The sequence below is a fragment of the Pseudophryne corroboree genome, chromosome 9 (assembly GCF_028390025.1).
Source record: "Pseudophryne corroboree isolate aPseCor3 chromosome 9, aPseCor3.hap2, whole genome shotgun sequence".
In the NCBI taxonomy this organism is placed as follows: Eukaryota; Metazoa; Chordata; class Amphibia; order Anura; family Myobatrachidae; genus Pseudophryne; species Pseudophryne corroboree.
The window spans coordinates 138,739,580-138,763,281 of NC_086452.1; the positions used below are offsets into that span (position 1 = coordinate 138,739,580).

Here is a 23,702-nt window from a genome sequence, read left to right on the forward strand (position 1 = left end):
TTTACTGGTAAGTAAAATCTTATTATTACCTGATATTAACTATTCAGGAATATGTTGGGGTCCGTCGGCGCAGTTGCCCCCCTATATATAATGCGTGACCACTTGGGTTACTTGCCCTACAATACCTGGTATTCCCGGGTGGTCATCCACCGAGTGCTGACCAGGCCCTTACTTCTTTGCTTCCAAGATCAGACGAGATTGGTCTTACAAAGTAGGGTATGATTGTAGGGACTAAGTAACAAAAAGTGAGGCATATATTAATTTTTAAAAAAAAAAGAAAAATTATTCTATTCTAGAGTGACCATCATCTTATTGATATTGTAGCCCATATGTAATATCTCAGGGCAAATTGAATCATAGGTCACAAGTTGATGAATAGAGATTGATTAGTTTTAGTTGAATCCTATACAAGGAGGTATGAGGCACTTGTGCCTTAGATGCTGATTTCTCCTAAAAGAACAGACCGCATGTAGCCTGCAGTAAGGGGATAAAATCCTTGCTTGTTACCTTATTGTTACTTTCAGCTGCTTTTGTGAATTTTGGATGGCAGAAAATAACAATGTATCATCATACTTTCCCTGCTTACATCATGTATTGATCTGATTACACGCAGATTGGGGAAAGTGGTTGAGATTTTTACTTGTTATATGGCCACCTAACTGTTTCTGTGAAATTTGCACAGTAGAGAAATAACAGGGGATTTTTTGCTTTCTGTACTCTTTGGAAAATAACTATCACAACTATCCCCAGGGCTAATCAATGAGTTATATTTTGTGTTTCTCTCTGTTTTCTTGCATCTTTGTGCCATCACAAAAAGTATACATAAGGTCAAGATAAACCATTATGTGCAGATTGTTACTAGTGCTAGATAACAGCACAGTTTCTCCTCATTTGGGAGTGTACCGCACAGGAGACAGGAATGCAATTTTTACCCTCTGCACTACCTGTTAACAGGCATCAGAGGGTAATTGCCTCAGTCTCAGTGCTTGATACCTCCTCTCTCTTCCTTCTGGCTAAGTTGGGGGAACCTATCCTCTCTCATCCTTCTGGCTAAGTTGGGGGAACCTATCCTCTCTCATTCCTCGTCCTATACCAGCTAGGCAAGATGAGAGAACAGCAGAAGGGTGGTTACACCTGTATCCTAGCCACAGTTATTCTCTCTTATACCTTCTGGTTAGGATGATGTTGGAATAATAATAATAACTGTATACTGGTGATTAAGAGGTTGGGAACCCACTAATTGGGTACCTAAATCGTACCTTAGATATCAGCTTCCATTACGAAAAAGCTATATTTGCATCTACTGCTATTTGATATAATGTCTACCGTCTGGTTAGGAGGAATGTGTATCTAAAGCAAATACCGCTATTTGAGGCACACGTACCTCATACCTCCAATGCGTGATTTAAATTAATTGTTTTGGATGTAAGTACAATCAATTATCATATGACTACTTGATATGGTGCGTTTTGTTCTTCTAGGAGAAATCAGCATCTAAGGCACAAGTGCCTCATACCTCCTTGTATAGGATTCAACTAAAACTAATCAATCTCTATTCATCAACTTGTGACCTATGATTCAAACAATTTGCCCTGAGATATTACATATGGGCTACAATATCAATAAGATGATGGTCACTCTAGAATAGAATATTTTTTCTTTTTTCGAAAAAATTAATATATGCCTCACTTTTTGTTACTTAGTCCCTACAATCATACCCTACTTTGTAAGCCCAATCTCGTCTGATCTTGGAAGCAAAGAAGTAAGGGCCTGGTCAGTACTCGGTGGATGACCACCCGGGAATACCAGGTTTTGTAGGGCAGTAACCCAAGTGGTCACGCATTATATATAGGGGGGCAACTGCGCCGACAGACCCCAACATATTCCTGAATAGTTAATATCAGGTAATATATTTTCACATATGATCACAATTTTTTCTTTTAAAATACACGTGTTATGTAAATTTAAAAACTTTTTTAAGGCATATCTAATAAAAATGATCTTTTATTTAAGGCAATTATATAGTGCCAATTTAATTTTGCTTCAGATAAGAGTGCTCCCTACCAGGGTTGTCTTGTCTTCCTTTCAGTATACTTTGCAATACTTTATCCATTCCTGCCTAAAGGAATTCTAAAACCTTGGAAACTCTGAAAGACTTAAGGTCCATTTTCCGTTCCCTGCACCAAAGAATATAGGTTTGCCATATTCGGTGATTAATGCGAGCTGAGGAAGGTTTCCTTGCTTTGAGCATTGTTTGAATTACCTGTTGTGAGAATCCTCTTGACTTCAGGATAGAGGTTTCAAGAGCCACGCCGTCAAAGACAGTCGATCCAGATGTCTGTGATAACAAGGACCCCGCATCAGTAGATCTGGACGTTGAGGGAGCAGGAGTTGAGCATCCATCGACATTCTCTGCAGATCTGTGTACCAATGCCTTCTGGGCCAAGCCAGAGCTATTAGTATCACGGCACCCTTTCCTTGCTTTATCTCTCTCACCACCCTGGGTAATAGAGTGATTGAAGGAAACACATAAGTCAGATGAAAGTCCCATCTCACCGACAGGGCATCCACAAAGATTGCTCTGGGATCCTTTGTTCTTGACCCGTATGCGAGAACTTTGTTGTTCTGACGGGACGCCATGAGATCTATCTCTGGCAACCCCCACTTGTCGACTAGAGTCTTGAAGACCTCCGAGTGTAGAGCCCATTCGCTTGCCATCAGTCCCATCACACGCATTGCTGCATGAATGGATACCTTTTGACTGTGTAACAAGTCCTGAATCCTTGTCTGAACCTTGGATATCTTGTTCAGAGGTAAAATTACTCTTTTAGAAGACTTGAATCCAGTACAGCTCCCAAGTGAGTCATCCGCTGTGACGGAGCCAGAGACTATTTTGCCCAATTTATGAGCCACCCATGCCTTTGCAGACATGTTGCAGATGACATAGGAGCAATTCCTGTGACTGTGCCAGGATTAAGATCGTCTAGGTATGGAAAAATTATTTTCTCTAATGTCCTAGAGGATGCTGGGACTCCGTAAGGACCATGGGGAATAGACAGGCTCCGCAGGAGGCATGGGCACTTTAAGAAAGATTTTGGACTCTGGGTGTGCACTGGCTCCTCCCTCTATGCCTCTCCTCCAGACCCTAGTTTTAGACTGTGCCCAGAGGAGAATGGGTGCACTGCAGGGAGCTCTCCTGAGTTTCCTACTTAGAAAGCATTTTTGTTAGGATTTTTTCTCTTTTTCAGGGAGCACTGCTGGCAACAGGCTCCCTGCATCGAGGGACTGAGGAGAGAGGAGCAGACCTACTTAAATGATAGGCTCTGCTTCCTCGGCTACTGGACACCATTAGCTCCAGAGGGAGTGAACACAGGTTCGTCCTGGGCGTTCACCCCAGAGCCGCGCCGCCGTTCTCCTCACAGAGCCAGAAGAAACGAAGACAGAAGACGTCTCAGGCGGCAGAAGCATTCGGTGCTTCACTGAGGTAACGCACAGCACCGCAGCTCTGCGTCATTGCTCCCATAGACCTCACACACTCCGGTCACTGTAAGGGTGCAGGGGGGGGGGGGGTGCCCTGGGCAGCAATAAAACACCTCTTCTATGGCAAAAGTCTATATACATGTACAGGTGGGCACTGTATATGTATATAAATGAGCCCCCGCCATTTTTTAGTAAGTTTGAGCGGGACAGAAGCCCGCCACCCAGGGGGCGGGGCTTCTCCCTCAGCACTCATTAGCGCCATTTTCTCTCCACAGCACCGCTGAGAGGAAGCTCCCCGGACTCTCCCCTGCTTGGCACACGGTGAAAGGGGGTTTTAAAGTAGAGAGGGGGCACATTATTGGCGTTTATACATTAAGCAGCGCTACTGGGTAAACAATCTGTGTTTTTCTCCAGGGTTATATAGTGCTGGGGTGTGTGCTGGCATACTCTCTCTCTGTCTCTCCAAGGGGCCTCAGGGGGAACCTGTCTTCAGAAAAGAGATTCCCTGTGTGTGTGAAGTGTGTCGGTACGTGTGTGTTGACATGTTTGACGAGGAAGGCTCACCTAAGGAGGAGGGGAGTGCATGATGGTCTGGTCGCTGTCGGCAACGCCGACTCCGGACTGGGTGGATATGTGGAATGTCTTGAATGCAAATGTAAATTTACTGCATAAACGATTAGACAAGGCTAAAGCTAGGGATCAGTCAGGTAGTCAGACCATGCCTGTCCCTGTGGCACCAGGACCTTCGGAGTCTCAAAAACGCACCATATCCCAGATCACTGACACAGATACCGACACAGATACTGACTCTAGTGTCGACTATGAGGATGCAAAATTACAGCCAAAGGTGGCGAAAGGTATTCGTTACATGATTATTGCCATTAAAGAGGTTTTGCATATCACTGAGGAACCCCCTGTCCCTGACACGAGGGTACACATGTATAAAGGGAAAAAGCCTGAGGTCACTTTTCCATCCTCATTTGAACTAAGCAACTTGTGCGAAAAGGCTTGGGAATCTCCAGATAGGAGACTACAAGTTCCCAAAAGGATTCTTATGGCGTATCCCTTTCCACAAAAGGACAGGATACGATGGGAATCTTCGCCGAAGGTAGACAAGGCGCTGACACGCTTATCCAAGAAGGTGGCACTGCCTTCTCAGGATACAGCTTCCCTCAAGGATCCTGCTGATCGTAAGCAGGAGGTTACCATGAAACACATTTACACACATTCCGGTACTATCATTAGACCGGCTATGGCATCGGCCTGGGTGTGTAGTGCTGTCGCAGCATGGACAGATTCCTTATCTACGGAACTTGAAACCCTAGATAAGGATACCATTCTAATGACCCTAGAGCATATCAAAGATGCTGCTTTATATATGAGGGATGCTCAAAGAGACATTTGTTTACTAAGCTCCAGAATAAATGCTATGTCTATTTCTGCTAGGCGACTCCTGTGGACCCGACAGTGGATGGGGGATGCCGACTCAAAGCGGCATATGGAGTCGTTGCCTTACAAGGGGGAGGAGATGTTTGGAGAAGGCCTCTCGGACCTTGTCTCTACTGCTACGGCCGGTAAATCGAATTTCTTACCTTATGTCCCCCCGCAGCATACTAAAAAGGCACCTCATTATCAAATGCAGTCCTTTTGTTCCAATAAAAGCAAGAAGGTACGGGGATCGTCCTTCCTTGCCAGAGGAAAAGGCAAGGGAAAAAAGCTGCATGCAGCTAGTTCCCAGGAGCAGAAGTCCTCCCCTACATCTGCAAAGTCCACCGCATGACGCTGGGGCTTCCCGGGGGGAGTCAGCTCAAGTGGGGGCACGTCTTTTTTTTTTTTTTTCAGCAAGGTCTGGGTTCACTCACAGGTGGATCCCTGGGCTATAGAGATTGTTTCTCAGGGATACAGGCTGGAATTCGAAGACGTGCCTCCTCGCCGGTTTTTCAAATCGGCTCTGCCAGCTTCCCCGTCAGAGAGGGAGTTAGTGTTGACTGCAATTTAAAAATTGAATCTTCAACAGGTGATAGTCAAAATTCCTCTTCTCCAGCAAGTAAAGGGGTATTACTCAACCCTGTTTGTGGTCCCGAAACCGGACGGTTCGGTCAGGCCCATTTTGAATCTAAAATCCCTGAACTTGTACTTGAAAAAGTTCAAGTTCAAGATGGAATCGCTCAGAGCGGTCATCGCCAGCCTGGAGGGGGGGGATTGGATGGTGTCCCTGGACATAAAGGATGCATACCTTCATGTTCCGATTTTCCCTCACCAGGCGTTCCTGAGATTTGCAGTACAGGACTGTCATTACCAATTTCAGACGTTGCCGTTTGGGCTTTCCATAGCCCCGAGAATTTTCACCAAGGTAATGGCGGAAATGATGGTGCTCCTGCGCAAGCAGGGTGTCACAATTATCCCCTACTTGGACGATCTCCTCATAAAGGCGAGATCTCGGGAGAAGTTGCTGGACAGCGTGTCGCTGTCGGTGAGGATGTTGCAGGGGCACGGCTGGATTCTCAATATACCGAAGTCCCAGCTAGTCCCTACAACGCGCCTGACCTTTCTGGGTCTGATTCTAGACACAGACCAGAAAAAGGTTTTTCTTCCGATGGAAAAGGCTCAGGAGCTCATAGCCCTGGTCAGGAACCTATTAAAGCTAAAAAATGTTTCAGTGCATCACTGCACGCGTGTCCTGGGGAAGATGGTGGCATCGTACGAGGCCATCCCCTTCGGAAGGTTCCATGCGAGGACCTTTCAATGGGATACACTGGACAAATGGTCCGGGTCCCATTTACAAATGCATCAGAGGATCACCCTGTCTCCCAGAGCCAGGGTATCTCTCCTGTGGTGGCTGCACAGTGCTCACCTCCTAGAAGGCCGCAGGTTCGGAATTCAGGACTGGATCCTGGTGACCACGGACGCAAGCCTCAGAGGTTGAGAAGCAGTCACACTGGGAAGAAATTTCCAAGGTCTCTGGTCAAATCTAGAGACTTGTCTCCACATCAACGTCCTGGAGTTGAGGGCCATATACAATGCCCTACGCCAGGCGGAGGCATTGCTTCAGGACAAACCGGTTCTGATTCAGTCAGACAATGTCACAGCAGTGGCTCATGTAAACCGCCAAGGCGGCACAAGGAGCAGAGCCCGTCTATTCCCCATGGTCCTTACGGAGTCCCAGCATCCTCTACAGACTACAAGAAATAGATTTACCGGTAAGTGTAAAATCTTATTATCCTCTGCTGGTGGAGATAAGCTGCCATTACCACCATAATCTTTGTAAATACTCTGGGGGCTGTGGCTAACCCAAAAAGTAGGGCCTGGAACTGAAAATGCAGTTGGAAGATAGCGAACCTGAGATAACACTATTACTAGGTAAGATTACTAGGTAAGCATCCTGTATATCCAGGGATTCCATATAATCCCCTGGCCAAAATGATGGAACGTAAAGTCTCCATATGAAACTGAGGTACCCAAATGTATTTGTTCAGCACTTTGAGATTGAGAATGGGCCGGAATGACTCATTTAGTTTCTGAACTAGAAACAGGTTGAAGTAAAAACCCTGATCTCGTTGTGCATGAGGAACTGGAATGACCACTCCTGACTGAAGTAATTTCTGAACTGCCTCTTGCAAAGCCCTGGCCTTCGTCTCTACCCATGACAGGCTGGTACAAAAAGCCTTCGAGGAGGGTGCTTCTTGAAGGCAAAAGCATAACCTAGAGATACCGCTTCCTGCACCCAGGCATCTGTGGTAAACTGCTGCCAGATCTGTGCAAACTGAAGAAGTCGGCCCCCCACCCTGGGATCCCCCAGGTGGAGGCCCGCACCATCAGGCTGATGGCTTATTATCTGGTTTACCAACCAGTCCTCTGGTAGCCCAATGCTTTTTAGTCTTACCAGACTTGTTGTATTGGGACTGCCTGCCATCACTTTTTGCTTTAGCTTTTCCTTGAGAGTATTACCCATATCCAATGCTGCTTCTTCCAAGAACATTGCAGCCTGTTTTATACAGTATGTGCTATATGGGATTTTTTCTCTCTAGATGCTATTGAAAAATCCCCCTCCAATGTATCAGCCCAGGCAGCCACTGCCTTTGCCATCCAAGCTGAAGCTATGGCTGGCCTTATGACTGCCCCAGACAGGGAAAAAATGGTTTTTAAAAAACCATCCACTCCTATCTGTGACATAATTTAATGATGTTGAAGGCAAAGGTAATGTAGATTTTCGCACTAATCGAATCACATGCGTATCTACTTTAGGAGCCACCTCCCTTTTTAAACAATCCCCATCTGGAAGAGGATAATTGGAATTCCATTTCTTAGGAATTCTAAACTTCTTATTGGGTGTAGCCCAAGCCTCTTCCATGATTTCCGTCATGATCTGACCCTGGAAACTCAGTCTCAACTGTTTTGGGACGTTTAAATACAGGTGCCTTGGTTTTTAACACAGGCTCTGCTGAATACTCTAAGGATAGAATCGCTTTCATTGCTTCAATTAACTCCGCTATATCCACTGAGTTTAGACCTTCTTCCTCCTCTTCGTATGCCGAAGTAGCATTTATTGAGCTTTCATCCTCCGATGAATCCTCATCTGAAACGTGTAGCCTGTGAGAATGAAGATTTACTTACCACTGGCTTATCAGCCTGTTTCTTTTGAGAGGCTGCTGCTGGAAGTGATACACCACAGGTAGGAAGCTACATGTAAGGGTTAGTCGTGTAACCTATCAGGAGTTGGAGGAATTATCCGTTCAGCTGTACTGGATAATGTCTGTGCAAACATAGCCCAAGGTGGATCAACCTGCACCTAAATCTGCCTTGTATTTTTCAAGAGACCCTGGTGAAAACTAAAACAATTTGCACACAAACCATCCTGAACCAGATCCTGAGAGGTTAACACAGCTTTGCAAGACAAACATGATATGAGTGTTGGTGTTGCTGTGAGTGTATCTTCCTCACCTTTGCCGCTCTTAGACATGATAAATAATCAACACTTCCACAGTGTACTACACAATTTGTGGCTGTAATCACTTTAAGCTTTTTAAAGTGACATACAATCCGATCCTACACATACACCAGTATTGAGTATCGGAATAGAAAAAAACTGACAGAATAATAGTCAAGTCAGCAATCACACTAGCAGTCAGTTATACATTTAGTATAATAAGCAATATAAGCACATCATCAACTACAACTACATTTCAAGTATGTAGGAGAACATGTATTCGGATGCATAGCGAAAGAAACAGTAATAGTATACAGACTCATATGCAATAGGCACTTATCTAACTATTTGTACTCAAAAGATAGATAGAGACTTAGTGCTGTATTACCCGTATTCAGTAGAGTGGGATACAGGGAGACTCACCCTGCTTCCAGGACAGATCAATACGTTTGCGGACGATGAGTGGATCCAGATGCTACTAGTGTACACTGCCGCTCCATGAACCTATAGTGAACTCAGACGCACCAGTCCCCTTCGTGTACATTGTCTGAGACGGAAGCGGGAAACAGTTCATGGTGGGAGACTCGGAGGAAACTAGTCATGAACCGGGGGGAGGGGCGACCAGGAGAGTGTCCGACTCCCCACTGCTGACATCAACCCTAGATATCACGGCCTCATACTATTCCTGGAGCCTCTGATCCCTAAGGCCTAGCGCTTGTCCACCCGAGGTGGCAGCCGCATCAGCGACTGTTTGGTATTCTCCTCCCAAAACAGTGCTGCTGTGTCCGTATTCCCCTTCTAAGCGGAATTGATGCCTTACCTTCTCCCCGTGCTCCGGCCGCAGCCTGGTAACGTCTGCTGGACCTGCTAGTATATCCAACACAGACGCCCTCCCAAAACAGCACTGTACTGGTGGGTAAGTGCTGTCGCGACCCGGTGGAGAGTTGTTGGAGCGACTCTTTCTAAGGTACGTATAAGACACTTTTTAGAAAGATCACTCAAGAAAAAATAGTAAGACTATAAAAATAAAATAAGAAAGCTTAGGGCTGCTAAAAACCAGCAGCCCTCTGACCATGGTCTGGCTCCTGCTGCACCAAACAATAAACTGATTTGCCTGAGCTAGGAGGCAGGGATATATGGACGGGCCCATTGCATGTTGGGAGGCCGAAGAGCTTTGACCGCTTGGTGCAAATACGCTGTCGCTTCATCATATCCCAATGTTATCCTGTGGATAACCAGTGGACCCAGCCGGAGAAAATCAATGCGGGAGATAATGAGACCATCGATTAGAGTTTTTGCTGTGTCTTGTGTAAGATATGGTCATATTTTGGATATGTTTCTTAGATGTTTGTAACATGATTTTGAGACATTGAATGTGGGGAACAAAGGACAGTTCAGAGTCAAGGATGACACCTAGGCAGCAAGCTTGTGGGCTAGGATTGATTGTCGAGTTCTCAACTGTAATAGAGATATCAGGTTGGTAACTACTATTGGTTGGTGGAAACATAATGAATTCTGTTTTGGAAATATTAAGTTTGAGGTGGCGAGATGTCACCCAAGATGAATTAGCAGAAAGGCGTTCAGTGACACGGCCCAATACAGATAGAGACAAATCTGGGGAGGATAGGTAGATTTGAGTATCATCCGGATGCAGATGATTGAAATCCAAAAGAGCTGATTAGCTTGCCAAGAGAGGTGGTATAGATTTATGTAATGATGCCATAACTGTCCATCACTAATCCCTGAAAGCAATGGATATATATGAAATTGTAATGTTAAAAACCTGCTGACTGTCCTAAAAATAAGAATACGAGCTATAAGGAATTACCATTAGAAAATCATTCCCAGAGTCAGAAGTCTGTTGCTGTCAGCTGGATTATCAGAGGGCTGTTGTAGAACCATGAGCAGGAATATTTGGGGGCAGTGAGAAAGTCACATAATAATTAGATTTGCAGTTGGGCATCTGTTGCTTCTGGTAATGCTGGGTACCTACCTATATAATTTGCTTGATCACCCGATATCGGCTGATCGTCCCGACCATTTTATAGGTGTGTTTGCATGAGCATTAGTCGATAAATGGCAATGCTGCTGCAACTGTCGTATCCGGATGTGGCATTTTAAAGATCATATCCAGACGATTATGATACACTGTAATGCTAACCCTCTAAATAGGGTAGTAAAAGAGAGGGAATAGTACCAGAAATTAGCTTTACATCATATACAGTATACATAGTTTGGTTAAATTGATCAAGAATTATGTGATTTGACTTAATGCTTCAGAATTTTGTACAGTTATTCGACTGTGAGCAGGACTGACTGTGAGCAGGACTGACTGTGAGCAGGACTGACTGTGAGCAGGACTGACTGTGAGCAGGGTTAACCCACCAGAGGCCCAGGCTTCGCTGGGTAAGCAGGCCATACTTGGTTCCAGTGGTGGCTCCACCTCTGGAGCCACCACTGCTTGGCTGTCTAGCACGGACAGGGTTTTGCATACCAGAAAAGGTTTTATCTGTGAGAGAAAAAGGTAGCGCAGGAGGGTAGGTGCAGAATAGCACATGTAATAGGAGAGGGATTGACCCCCATGGGTACCAAAAATATCCTTGTGCCTGGTTCAGATTATACTGCTGAAATCCATCCTTATGTGACTGACTTACTCACTCCCATGTGACTTATCACATAAGGATATTACACTCTTTGTGTTTATATCATTTGTTCTCTTTTCTCATGTTAGAAAAGTGTAGAAACTTTACCCTCACAAAGAACCCAAGATACTGTTTACCAAAGTGCACAGATGTTACTGAAGTCAAATTCAACATTAATCACTGCTACATCCCCTCACATAGCTCATAGGGATGGTATCAGGATCCCATTGGTTGGGATGCCGGCGGTCAGAATACCGACAGCGGCATCTGGATGCGCAGAATCCTGAAACCATGTTGGTAAGTTTTCTAACTCTCCCCTCCCTAACCCTAAACCTCCCCTCGCAGCCTAAACCTAAATACCCACCATCCCCACCCCTGCAGCCTAACCCTAACCCTCCCCTCGCCTAAACCTAAATACCCCCCACCCCACCCCTGCAGCCTAACCCTCCCCTTGCAGCCTAAACCTAAATATCCCCCACCCCACCCCTGCAGCCTAACCTTAACCCTCCCCTCGCAGCCTAAACCTAAATATCCCACCCTTGCAACCTAACCCTAACCCTCCCCTCGCAGCCTAAACCTAAATACCCCACCCCTGCAGCCTAACCCTAACCCTCCCCTCGCCTAAACCTAAATACCCCCCACCCCACCCCTGCAGCCTAACCCACCCCTTGCAGCCTAAACCTAAATATCCCCCACCCCACCCCTGCAGCCTAACCTTAACCCTCCCCTCGCAGCCTAAACCTAAATACCCACCATCCCCACCCCTGCAACCTAACCCTAACCCCTCCCCTTGCAGCCTAAACCTAAATACCCCCCCCCACCCCACCCCTGCAACCTAACCCTAACCCTCCCCTTGCAGCCTAAACCTAAATACCCCCTCACCCCACCCCTGCAACCTAACCCTAACCCTCCCCTTGCAGCCTAAACCTAAATACCCCCCCCACCCCACCCCTGAAGCCTAACCCTAACCCTCCCATCGCAGCCTAAACCTAAATACCCTCGCACCCCATCCACCACCCCAGCAGCCTAACCCTAACCTTACCCAGCATACTTGTGTTCGGGATTCTGACACCAGCATTGTGATCGATATCGGGATCCCGCTGTTGGTCTTGTGACCAGTGTCGGTATTCAGAATGCCGGTATGCTGACTGGATCCCAGCTGATATGTGCTTTCGTAAATACCAACTATATGTGTTCTTTTTTATTTGGTTTATTATTTATTTATGGTTGCTTATAAAGGAGTGAATGTGAAACAGGCTATCACAAGTATAAATACAGAGCTACAAGCAATCAAGACAGTAATACAAAAGGCAGCTAAACCCATTCATTTCTATTTTATACACATTTTTATTTTGCTGTGATCCATATTACAAAACTACAGTGTAGACAGTTGCAAGTTACCTTTTGTCCTCTTTAAAAAGTTTGATTAGTCTACCTCTGTGAACAGTATCTCCCCCTGAAACACAAGATACGAGTTTAAAATAATACATTTTACAATTAGGGGTACATCTGAGACATTCGGTATTTTCTACTGTTATTCTAGTGGTGTTCTGGTGCTGTTGGTACTTTCTGGTGATACTAACTAAATGCCATCTCTACTTTCCATCACTCTGCATGTCTATGTAATTAGAAGGCACTATCTTAGTAACATAAATTATCTTTTCAAATTAGTGGATTCACCAAGTGGTATGGCGTGCAAGTGCAATTTACACGTTTGCAGCAATGCAATTTTCTACCACTAGATGGCCATATAGCCACATTATGTCTTCAGCGAAAGCTAGTTTGGTCCAGTATTCTGGCATTTATGTCTGGGAAAACAAGTCTTAGTCTATTTACACTACGTAGCCTCCGTTAAAAAGACTGAGCCATTTGTGTTCCCTATTATTGGTTCCTTTAAGGGTCTTTGGGGTGAATGTAATAAATACTTGCACGTAAGCGCCTTGAGTCCTATTGGAGAAAGAGCGCTATATAAATAAAATTATTATTATTATTTTTACATTTCCTGCTTCACCTCTTTACCGAGGAGAAGCAGGAAGCAGCAGCACTGAGATGTGTTAACATCTTGGATGCCGAAGCGGCTCCGGCAATTGCCGCTAAAGCACACAGTGGCTGATGCGCTGTGTCTCTACTCCAGCCGGCTCCGGGTCGCGCATGTGCCAGATCTCACTACTCTCGAAAGATCTCACATGCAGGCTGGAGCCTGCAGCCGCCGCAGCCAGGGACAGAGCTGTCTCTACTGTGGTGTACAGGCAACGACACCTGCAGCTGTCAAAATAGATAGCTGCAGATGTCTGAATGGTCAGTGCCACTGACTGTTTATACATTGCCCTGCATATCGGTGTGCTATCTTAAATAAAGTAGCATCAATAATGACGGGTGCATAGCGGCCCTGTCATGTACCACACACCGCCACATTCATACATTGCGGAGAAGCAGTATCAGCGCATATAACATGCACTGGTACCACTTCCCCACCATACTGACGTTTCATACATCTACCCCTTTAGTCTTTGTGTACTGTAGTAGTTTTATAAATGTTTTAATCATGTGATTGTCTCTTAAATCTGCAATTTGTCATTTAAATCCCATGAAACAATAATGTATGTTCATTTGTCTTCAAACATAAATCACTGTTCAATGTACATAAGATACATGTTGATGTTTTTTATATTTTTGTTTTTATCTCTTATTAATAATTTACATGTTACATAATGTGTGCTGTAATGAGCAGAGAAGGTTTGGAACACTCCTGCTGTCGGTGCAATCCCCCACCACCTCTCTCCCTCCTTCCACTTTCCATACGGTGACCATCTCATTGGAGAGCTTAATACTGTGCTTGTAGTTCCCATTTTTCCGGGTTATCCCGTAGAGAACGTTTTTACAAAGTAAAGGAGAACATTATAATTGTTCTGTTTTTATTTCAGATAATTGGGGAGAGAGAAATTACTTTTCCCAAAGCGGTATCCGATCTATAGGTCGACAGCCAATAGTTTGACCAATAATGGTCAACATGGTTATATGTAGAAGCTTACATGTGAAAGGTCGACAGTGCTTATGGTTGACTGGTACAAAAGGCCGACATGACACATATGGGTGACACAACTTTCTAAGGGTTTTTTGCATCTTTTTCCAACCTTTCCATTGTTTACCATCCACGTGCGCTACAATCGGGAATAGTAACCTGGTGTTCCAAGTGCTTTGATTGTGAAAAAGACACCAAAAAAAATGTTGTCAAACTTTTTTTTGTGTTGACCGTTTTCCATGTCGATCTTTTAATGTTTTGATCTTTTGTACCTGCTGACCTTTTCCATTTTACCCTCCCAAAACTGTCCTTGGTGCCCTACAGGATATATGTTATCTTTATTTGAAAATATGATGCTTTTTTTCATTACTATAGATGAGCCTTAAAACATATCTTACCCTACATCCCTTTCCTTCTAGGCAGTGCCCAGGTCTCATCAGGTGGAGAAGTGGAGTATAAACCACTGGCAGGCATTCGCTACATGTGGTGGTACCATTTATTTGGCCTGGTATGGACTAGTGAATTCTTTCTTGCATGTCAGCACATTGTCATTTCAGGAGCAACTGTTACATGGTATTTTCACCGGTAAGTTTGTAAAGACTGAATCTACCATTAGAGGAGACAAATGCATCCTTCATACAGTAGTTTCTTATTTTTTTGTACAAGAAGTTGGATGTTTGTAGCTCATTTAATAAAGGGTATTTACTCACATAATCTAGCTAAATCATCCTGACAAGATCCTCACATGACTACTTTGTGCTACTGGGAATCCTGTCTGATCCGCTCTCTAACTCTCAGGCTGTGGCCACCTCTGTCTCCTTTTTCCTCCATAAATTATGATGCGCCCATACAGCCATGTCCCCAATAATATAACCACAAGTGGACAGGTCAGAGCACCCCAAGAGATCAGCACACTCATCACATGACAAGTGTTTTGGCAAGCATTCTGGTCACCTGATTGATATGGTGGTTGTTTTCAGACCCAAATAAAACGGACAAACTAAAATGAAGTGTTTATAACAAAATGTTTCTCTGACCATACTAAAACAGACCTTAGATATATCTAGCACTTGTTTTCCTCTGTGCAGTTCATGTTTTGCAAAATAGAAGTTTTGAGGTGAGAGGAAAGCATGGACTTTGACTATAAGAAACTTATAGTAGTTTTGTTTTACGCAGACTATATAACACCATATTAGGATACATTGTAGAGTGTAATCTTGTTTCCCTGCTACATCTCTGTATGAAGCCTTGGTACTCACACTGCTGAGGATACAATGAATGCATGTCAGTCACCAGAGAGATACACAGTTAGATAGGACGGGATGTAGTCACATTACCGGCGGTCAGGATCCAGGTGGTCAGAATACCAACGCCAGGATCCTGACCGCTTGAAATGCCGACTGTCGAAATGGTCCACGACACCCATAGAGTGGGAATAGAACCTGTGGCGAATGCAGTGAGCCACCAAGCCCGCAGCATGACGAGCGCAGCGAGCCCGCAAGTGGCTTCATTGCGCTCTCCCCCCTCCTGCCGGCATTCTAGCCGCCGCGATCCCGGCCACTGGTCACGCGATCCCGACCCAGATAGGATATTGCAGAAAGTCTTTGCTATTCCGTAGCCCACAGTAGGTGGAATGTGTCACTGTAAAGACATTACCTCCCACTAGGCCCTTCTATTCCCCAGCCTCTCCTTCCCCTCCAGCTTCTCCCCATCTTATCCCTCCATCCTGCCCACTCTGAATTCTTTCTCCCCAGTGTCTGGAGATAAAGTCATGGTCCTTATCTGGCCCTGTCCTTCTTCCACCTTCCCCCTTGATCCTATCCCCTCCTGATTCCTCCACTTCCTCTCTCCCGTTGCCTGTTTCTATCTTGCCCATCTCTTTACCCTTTCTCTGTTATCAGGCCCACTGTCCCCTCTGCATTCATGCATACTCTTGTCTATCCCATTTTTGGCTCATCCTTGACACTAACACTTTCTCTAATTACCATTCATCTTTCATCTCTCTCCTCCCCTTTGCCTCCAAGGGCCACAAGTAGATAGTTTACAACTCCTTTATCACCATTCTTTCCTACTATTTTCTGCTTGACCCACTTCAGTATGGTTTTTGTCCTCTCCACTTTACAGAAACTTCCCTTACTAGGGTCAGTAGTGACCTTGCTGCCTAAGCCAAGGGCCACTACTTTTTGGCATATTCTTCTTGACCTGTCACTGCTTTTGACACAGTGGACCCACCCTGTCCTTCACTCCTTTTGGTCTGCGTGATATATCATAGTAACATAGGCCCTCATTCCGAGTCGTTCGCTCGGTATTTTTCATCGCATCGCAATGAAAATCCGCTTAGTACGCATGCGCAATATTCGCACTGCGACTGCGCCAAGTAATTTAACAATGAAGATAGTATTTTTACTCACGGCTTTTTCATCGCTCCGGCGATCGTAATGTGATTGACAGGAAATGGGTGTTACTGGGCGGAAACACGGCGTTTTATGGGCGTGTGGATGAAAACGCTACCGTTTCCGGAAAAAACGCAGGAGTGGCTGGAGAAACGGGGGAGTGTCTGAGCGAACGCTGGGTGTGTTTGTGACGTCAAACCAGGAACGACAAGCACTGAACTGATCGCACAGGCAGAGTAAGGTTGAAGTTACTCAGAAACTGCAAAGTAGTTTGTAATCGCAATATTGCGATTACATCGGTCGCAATTTTAAGAAGCTAAGATACACTCCCAGTAGGCGTAGGCTTAGCGTGTGTAACTCTGCTAAATTCGCCTTGCGACCGATCAACTCGGAATGAGGGCCATAGTATCTAAGGTTGAAAAAAGACAATTGTCCATCGAGTTCAACATATTTGTGGTCTCCTATGCAGGATTATTTGGTCTAAAGTTTTTGACTGATGCTGATGTCTGCCGTTACGTTTTATCCCTCTTTTTATAATAACTATAGTGCGTGACTACGCACCATAACCCTGGATGTCCTTATCCATTAGGAATTTATCTAACCCATTCTTAAAGGTGTTGACTGAGTCCGCCATTACAACTCCCTCAGGCAGGGAATTCCAAACACGTATCGTCCTTACCGTGAAAAAGCCTTTACGCCGTATTGTGCGGAATCTCCTCTCCTCTAACCTGAGCGTGTGGCCTTACTAGTGATTTATATAACGGGAGTATACCACTCTCGTCCCTAGCATCAATTCCCCGTTTTATGCATGCTAATATCTTATTAGCCTTCTTTGCTGCAATCCTACTTTGGGTACTACTGCTTAGTTTGCTATCTATGAGAACACCTAAGTTCTTTTCCAGTACAGAATCCCCTAATTTTACCCCATTTAGTATGTAGTCGTTATTTTTGTTCTTGTTACCATAGTGCATTACCTTACACTTGTCTGTATTGAAGCGCATTCTCCATTTCGCTGCCCATGCTTCTAATTTAACTAAGTCGTTCTGAAGCGACTCAGCATCCTCCTCCCTATTTATAGCCTTACACAATTTGGTATCATCTGCAAAAATTGACACCATGCTCTCTAGACCTTCTGTTAGATCGTTTTTGAAAATATTGAACAATTGCGGTCCTAATACTGAGCCTTGTGGCACACCACTTAGCACTTCAGTCCAATTTGAAAAAGATCCATTAACCACAACGCGCTGCTCCCTATTATCTAACCAATTTTTGATCCAAGTGCATATTGTGATTCCTAGCCCTATTTCTTGTAGCTTGTAGATAAGTCTCATGGGGGTAATTCTGAGTTGATCGCAGCAGCAAGTTTGTTAGCAATTGGGCAAAACCATGTGCACTGCAGGGGGGGGCAGATATAACATTTGCAGAGAGAGTTAAATTTGGGTGGGTTATTTCGTTTCTGTGCAGGGTAAATACTGGCTGCTTGTTTTTACACTGCAATTTAGATTTCAGTTTGAACACACCCCACCCAAATCTAACTCTCTCTGCACATGTTATATCTGCCTCCCCTGCAGTGCACATGGTTTTGCCCAACTGCTAAAAACTTTCCTGCTGCGATCAAATTGGAATTACCCCCATGTGCGGTACAGTGTCGAAAGCTTTGGCAAAGTCTAAAAAGATTACATCCACCTTTTTACCCTGATCTAGGTTTGCACTTACTGTTACATAAAAGCCAAGTAAGTTGGTTTGACAGAATCTGTCCTTCACAAATCCATGTTGATTCCTTTTAATGACCTTATTGACTTCAAGGAACTTCTGATATGACCCTCTTCTGTTTTTTACTCCTACCTCTGACTGCTATTTCTCTTCTCATGGCTCAACCTTTCCCAGTTTGTGTCCCCTAAGAGTCTGTTCTTGGTCCTCTATGTACTATTTTACCTCTATATTTGCTCTCTAGGTTAGCTGAAATCTTTTGGACTCCACTATCACCTTCATGTTGATATATGTCCCAGCACTTTCTTAAGCTTGACATGTCTAAGACTGATCTGATTGTCTTCCCTCCCTCTCAAGTCCCCTTTCCTCCCTTGATTTTACAGTCCATCAACAACCTCGCCATCTCATCTATCCTACAAGTCTGTTGTCTTGGAGTTATCAATGATTCCAACCTCTTTAAACCATACATCAAGTCCCTCTACCAGTCTTGTCACTTTCGCCTTCATAATATCTCTAAGAGCAGACCCTTTCTCATCCTTCAGGCAACAAAGCCTCTCATCCACTCACTGGTTATTCTAGACTGGACCACTGCAACATCCTCTTATCTGTCTTCCCTGACTCCCACCTCTCTCCAATCCAGTCTGTCTTCAGTTCTTCTGGTCAGCTCGTCGTCCTCTTCAAACAAGCTGCTTCTGCCTCATCTCTTCCACCAGGCCTTTCACTGGCTCCCCTTTCCCTTCAGAATCCAACTCCTCACATTCATATATAAAGCCCTAAACCAATGCACTTCTACCTACATTTCCGACCTTACCTCCCTTCAAACTCTGGGCTGTCCACTTCACTCAGCCAATGACTGCTGTCTCTCCTCCCAACTGATTACCTCTTGCCACTCTTGCCTCCAATATTTTACCTCCACTGCACCTCACCACTGGAACTCTCACTCTCCCACAATTAGACTGTAACTTCTCTGCAAAGCTTCTAATGAGCTCTCAAAACTCACTTCTTTATTAAAGTCTTACAGCTCTATGCTCCTCCCTAACGGTCTCTCTTCTGTGTCACATCTATCTGCCTGCCCCTCCCCTCCCGTCTAGACTATAAGCTCTTACGAGCAGGGCACTCTTCCTCTTCTGCTGCACCCCTGCCCTCATTGGCACCAAGCCTTACACTCAACAGCCATCGTTACCTCTGTGGGAACTGTGACTGAATATAAAGCAGTGTTTATATAGCTTGTATCCAATGTACTGCAATGGTTCGTATTTTTTCCCTCTTTTTTTTTGCACTGTTTATGCTTATGTACTTGGTAAGGTGCTGCAGAACCCATATGGTACCATATAAATAACAGATAATAATGCTAGCTGTCTTACCTCATATTGGTTGCTTACATGGTGACCCAGCAATTAGGTTATATTATATTATGTGGTAGAAAATACAGGTCTGCTACGATATCGCGGCTGTCGGGATCTCGGCACCCAGCATACCAGTGCCGGGATCCGAAATGCTAACAGTGGGGCGAGTGCAAAAGAGCTCCTTGGGGGCTCGCTGCGCTTGGCACGCTGCAGGCACAGTGGCACGCTACTTGCGCCACGCCATTTATTCTCCCTCTAGTTATCAGTATCCCGGAGCCAGTATGCTGAGTGTCAGGATCTCGACAGCCAGGATATCGAATGCTTCCCAGAAAATACATCTCTGCTAGGTGTAAATGTAGTTACTATGTGGCTTTCCTTATGTCTACAGAGATAAGAAGACAGTCAAGCACCCGATCCTGTCCTCTATGTCCCTTTTGTTTTGGTACCATCTGGGGACCGCAGTTGTAGGTTCTTTTTTGCTGCCACTTGTGAAAATTCCAAACATCATTCTAATGTATCTTTCTCAGTTACTAAATAAAAAGGTAAGTGATTATCGCGTTAATTTATGTTTTATTTATAAGGAACTTTTACATTTGTGATTTGACTTAGAGATCTCAACAGTAATGTCTTCTATACAGTTTCAAACTTGAAGAGTCATATTTAGACCATTCTTGTGATTGCCACTGAGATCTCAGTCTAGTATGAGGCTAGGTTTGGGCTGACAGTTGTGGAAGGTGCTTTTGAGGTATTTTCAGGGTAAATGTTAGAACATTTGTCTCACAGTACAGTATCTAGTTTGGTGTTTTATTTATATATACACTCAGGTCCATAAATATTGGGACATCGACACAATTCTCATATTTTGGGCTCCATATACCACCACAATGGATTTGAAATGAAACAAACAAGATGTGCATTAACTGCAGACTTTCCGCTTTAATTTGAGGGCATTTACATCCAAATCAGGTGAACGTTGTAGGAATTACAACGGTTTCTATATGTGCCTCCCACTTTTTAAGGGACCAAAAGTAATGGGACGTGAGCAAATACTGGCTGCTTTATTTTTACACTGCAATTTAGATATCAGTTTGAATACACCCCACCCAAATCTAACACTCTGCTCATGTTATTTCTCCCCCCCCGCAGTGCACATGGTTTTGCCCATTAGCTAACAAATTTGCTGCTGCGATCTGATCTAAATTAGGTCCTAAGATGTGTTTATTAGCTGTATATCTGTCCTCATAATTAACCATGCAGGGGATGTTGGGTGTCCAAGAAGTCTTTTATCACCCGTGGTTGCGATGGTTACTGTACAGGTATCCAGGACTCCCGTGTGGTCTACACAACCTATATGTGCTGAACAGGAAGGTGTCTAATATTGACCCTCAACCCATCAGTATTCTAGTTGATTTTATTAAGCATTTCCAACCTGACAAATACTATATAATCAGTTATTAGACAGATCCAACTAGTCTATAGTTTAACAACTCTGGGTGAAAAACAGACAGTAGGACAATACCTAGCTCAGAGTCATTGTCTACTGTCATTGCTGTACTGTCTTTCTAAGCAGCAGATCTATCATGCATGTTGTGCTGCGTCCTCTGTATGATCACACATGTTATGCCAATCTATGCTTCAGACCTATCATACATGTTGTGCTGTGGGTCCTTTCTATGCAGCAGTTCCTATCATGCATGTTACATAGAAACATAGAATTTGTCGGCAGATAAGAACCACTTGGCCCATCTAGTCTGCCCCTTTTTTTTTTTTTTTTTTTACATTATTTTTATCTCTAACCTTATTTGATCCTTATTTCTTTGTAAGGATATCCTTATGTTTATCCCATGCATGTTTAAATTGCTCTACTGTCTTAGCCTCTACCACCTCTGATGGGAGGCTATTCCACTTGTCCACTACCCTTTCTGTGAAATAATTTTTCCGCAAATTTTCCCTGAACCTCCCCCCCTCCAGCCTCAGTGCATGTCCTCGTGTCCTATTGCTTCTCTTCATTTGGAGAATGTTTCCCTCCTGGACTTTGTTAAAACCCTTGATATATTTGAAAGTTTCTATCATGTCCCCCCTTTCCCTTCTCTGCTCCAAACTATACATATTGAGATTTCTTAATCTTTCTGGGTATGTTTTGTGATGTAGGCAATGCACCATTTTAGTTGCCCTCCTTTGTACAGTTTCTAATGTATTAATATCCTTTTGAAGATATGGCCTCCAGAACTGAATACAGTATTCTAGATGAGGCCGTACCAATGACCTATACAGTGGCATTATTACTTCTTTCTTTCTGCTGCTGATTCCTCTCCCAATGCAGCCAAGCATCTGACTAGCCTTCCTCATTGCCTTGTTACATTGCTTACCTGCCTTTATGTCATCTGAAATAGTGACTCCTAGATCCCTTTCCTCCTCAGTAGTTTCCAGTATAGTGCCATTAATACTATATTTAGCTTTAGGATTTTTGAGACCCAAGTGCATGATTTTGCATTTTTTGGCATTAAACTGTAATTGCCAGACTCTTGACCATTCCTCTAGTCTACCTAGATCCTCAATCATTTGTTTTACCCCACCTGGTGTGTCTACCCTGTTGCATACCTTTGTGTCATCTGCAAAAAGGCATGCTTTCCCTTTAATGCCATTTGCAATGTCACCAATAAAGATATTAAAAAGCACTGGTCCAAGTACAGATCCCTGGGGTACTCCACTGGTAACATTTCCCTCCTGTGAATGCACTCCATTTACCACAACTCTCTGTTTTCTATCCTTCAACCAAGATCTTATCCATTCAATAATCCTAATATCCAATCCCAAACTTTCAAGTTTATTTAGCAGTCTGCGATGTGGAACAGTGTCAAAAGCCTTACTAAAGTCTAGATAAGCTATATCCATGGCTCCACCTTTATCCATCACTTTAGTCACACAATCAAAAAAGTCAATAAGATTTGTTTGACATGATCTCCCCCCAGTGAATCCATGCTGTTTGGGATCCTGTAAATTGCCGGATTTGAGATAATCTACAACTCTTTCTTTTAAGAGAGTTTCCATCAATTTCCCTACTACTGATGTAAGACTCACTGGTCTGTAGTTGTTTGCCTCTTCCTTGCTTCCACTTTTGTGCAGTGGGACTACGTTTGCTCTTTTCCAGTCCTCTGGAATTACTCCTGTAGCTAATGACTGGTTGAATAATTCTGTCAATGGTGCTACCAACACCTCTTTAAGTTCTTTTAGTATCCTTGGATGTATCCCATCTGGCCCCATAGATTTGTCCACTTTCAGCTTTGAGAGTTCTGTTAGGACATTCTCCTCTGTAAATGTACTTGTTTCATTTTCCTGAATATCCCTGCAACTTAACTGTGGCCCCTTCCCCTCTCTTTCAGTAGTAAATACTGAGCAAAAATAATCATTAAGATGATCTGCTATTAAATTGTCTCCTTCAACAAAACTCCCAGTGTCCGTCTTTAGTTTTATAATTCCGCCTTTTGTTTTTCTCCTTTCGCTTATATACCTAAAAAAAGTTTTGCCTCCTTTACCCACTGACTGGGCCATTTTCTCCTCAGCTTGTGCCTTTGCACATCTGATTACCTTATTAGTCTCCTTCTGTCTAACAAGATATATCTCTTTGTCTTCATTATTTTGTGTCTGTTTATATTTCCTAAAAGCCATCTTTTTTGCTCTCACAATATTTGCTACTTCTTTTGCAAACCACACTGGCTTCCTTTTCCTTGTGTTTTTCCTAACAGTTTTGATACAAAGGTCTGTTGCCTTCAATATTGCACATTTTAATGTTTCCCACCTCTCCTGCACTGCTTTCAAGTTCCTCCACTCTGCAAAAGAATCGCTTACACATTTTCCCATCCCTACAAAATCAGCCTTCCTAAAATCCAACACCTTTGTTTTTGTATGGGACGAGTCAGTCTCTGTCTTAATGCTGAACCATACTGCTTGATGATCACTGGATCCCAGGTTTTCACCCACTTTTACGTCCGATAATCTGTCTCCATTTGTAAGTATTAAGTCTAATATTGCGTCTTTCCGAGTGGGCTCCCTCACCAATTGGTGGAGGGATGCTCCCTGAAGGGAATTTAAAATGTTCCTACTTCTAGTGGAACTAGCAACAGACTCCTCCCAGTTTACATCAGGAAGATTAAAGTCTCCCATGATTATTACCTCTCCTTT

General features: G+C 44.0%; 1 protein-coding gene and 1 pseudogene across 1 annotated transcript in view; both read left to right on the plus strand.

Moving 5' to 3' along the window:
* The window catches only part of SLC44A3 (solute carrier family 44 member 3), a 347,672-nt gene that overhangs the window by 211,390 nt on the left and 112,580 nt on the right, over positions 1-23,702 (plus strand). The window contains exons 11-12 of the mRNA XM_063939826.1: positions 14,491-14,656; positions 19,909-20,062. Of these exons, the coding sequence (XP_063795896.1) occupies positions 14,491-14,656; positions 19,909-20,062 (320 nt within the window). The remainder of the gene's footprint in view (positions 1-14,490; positions 14,657-19,908; positions 20,063-23,702) is intronic.
* Positions 1,705-1,821, plus strand: LOC134964630 (5S ribosomal RNA; annotated as a pseudogene).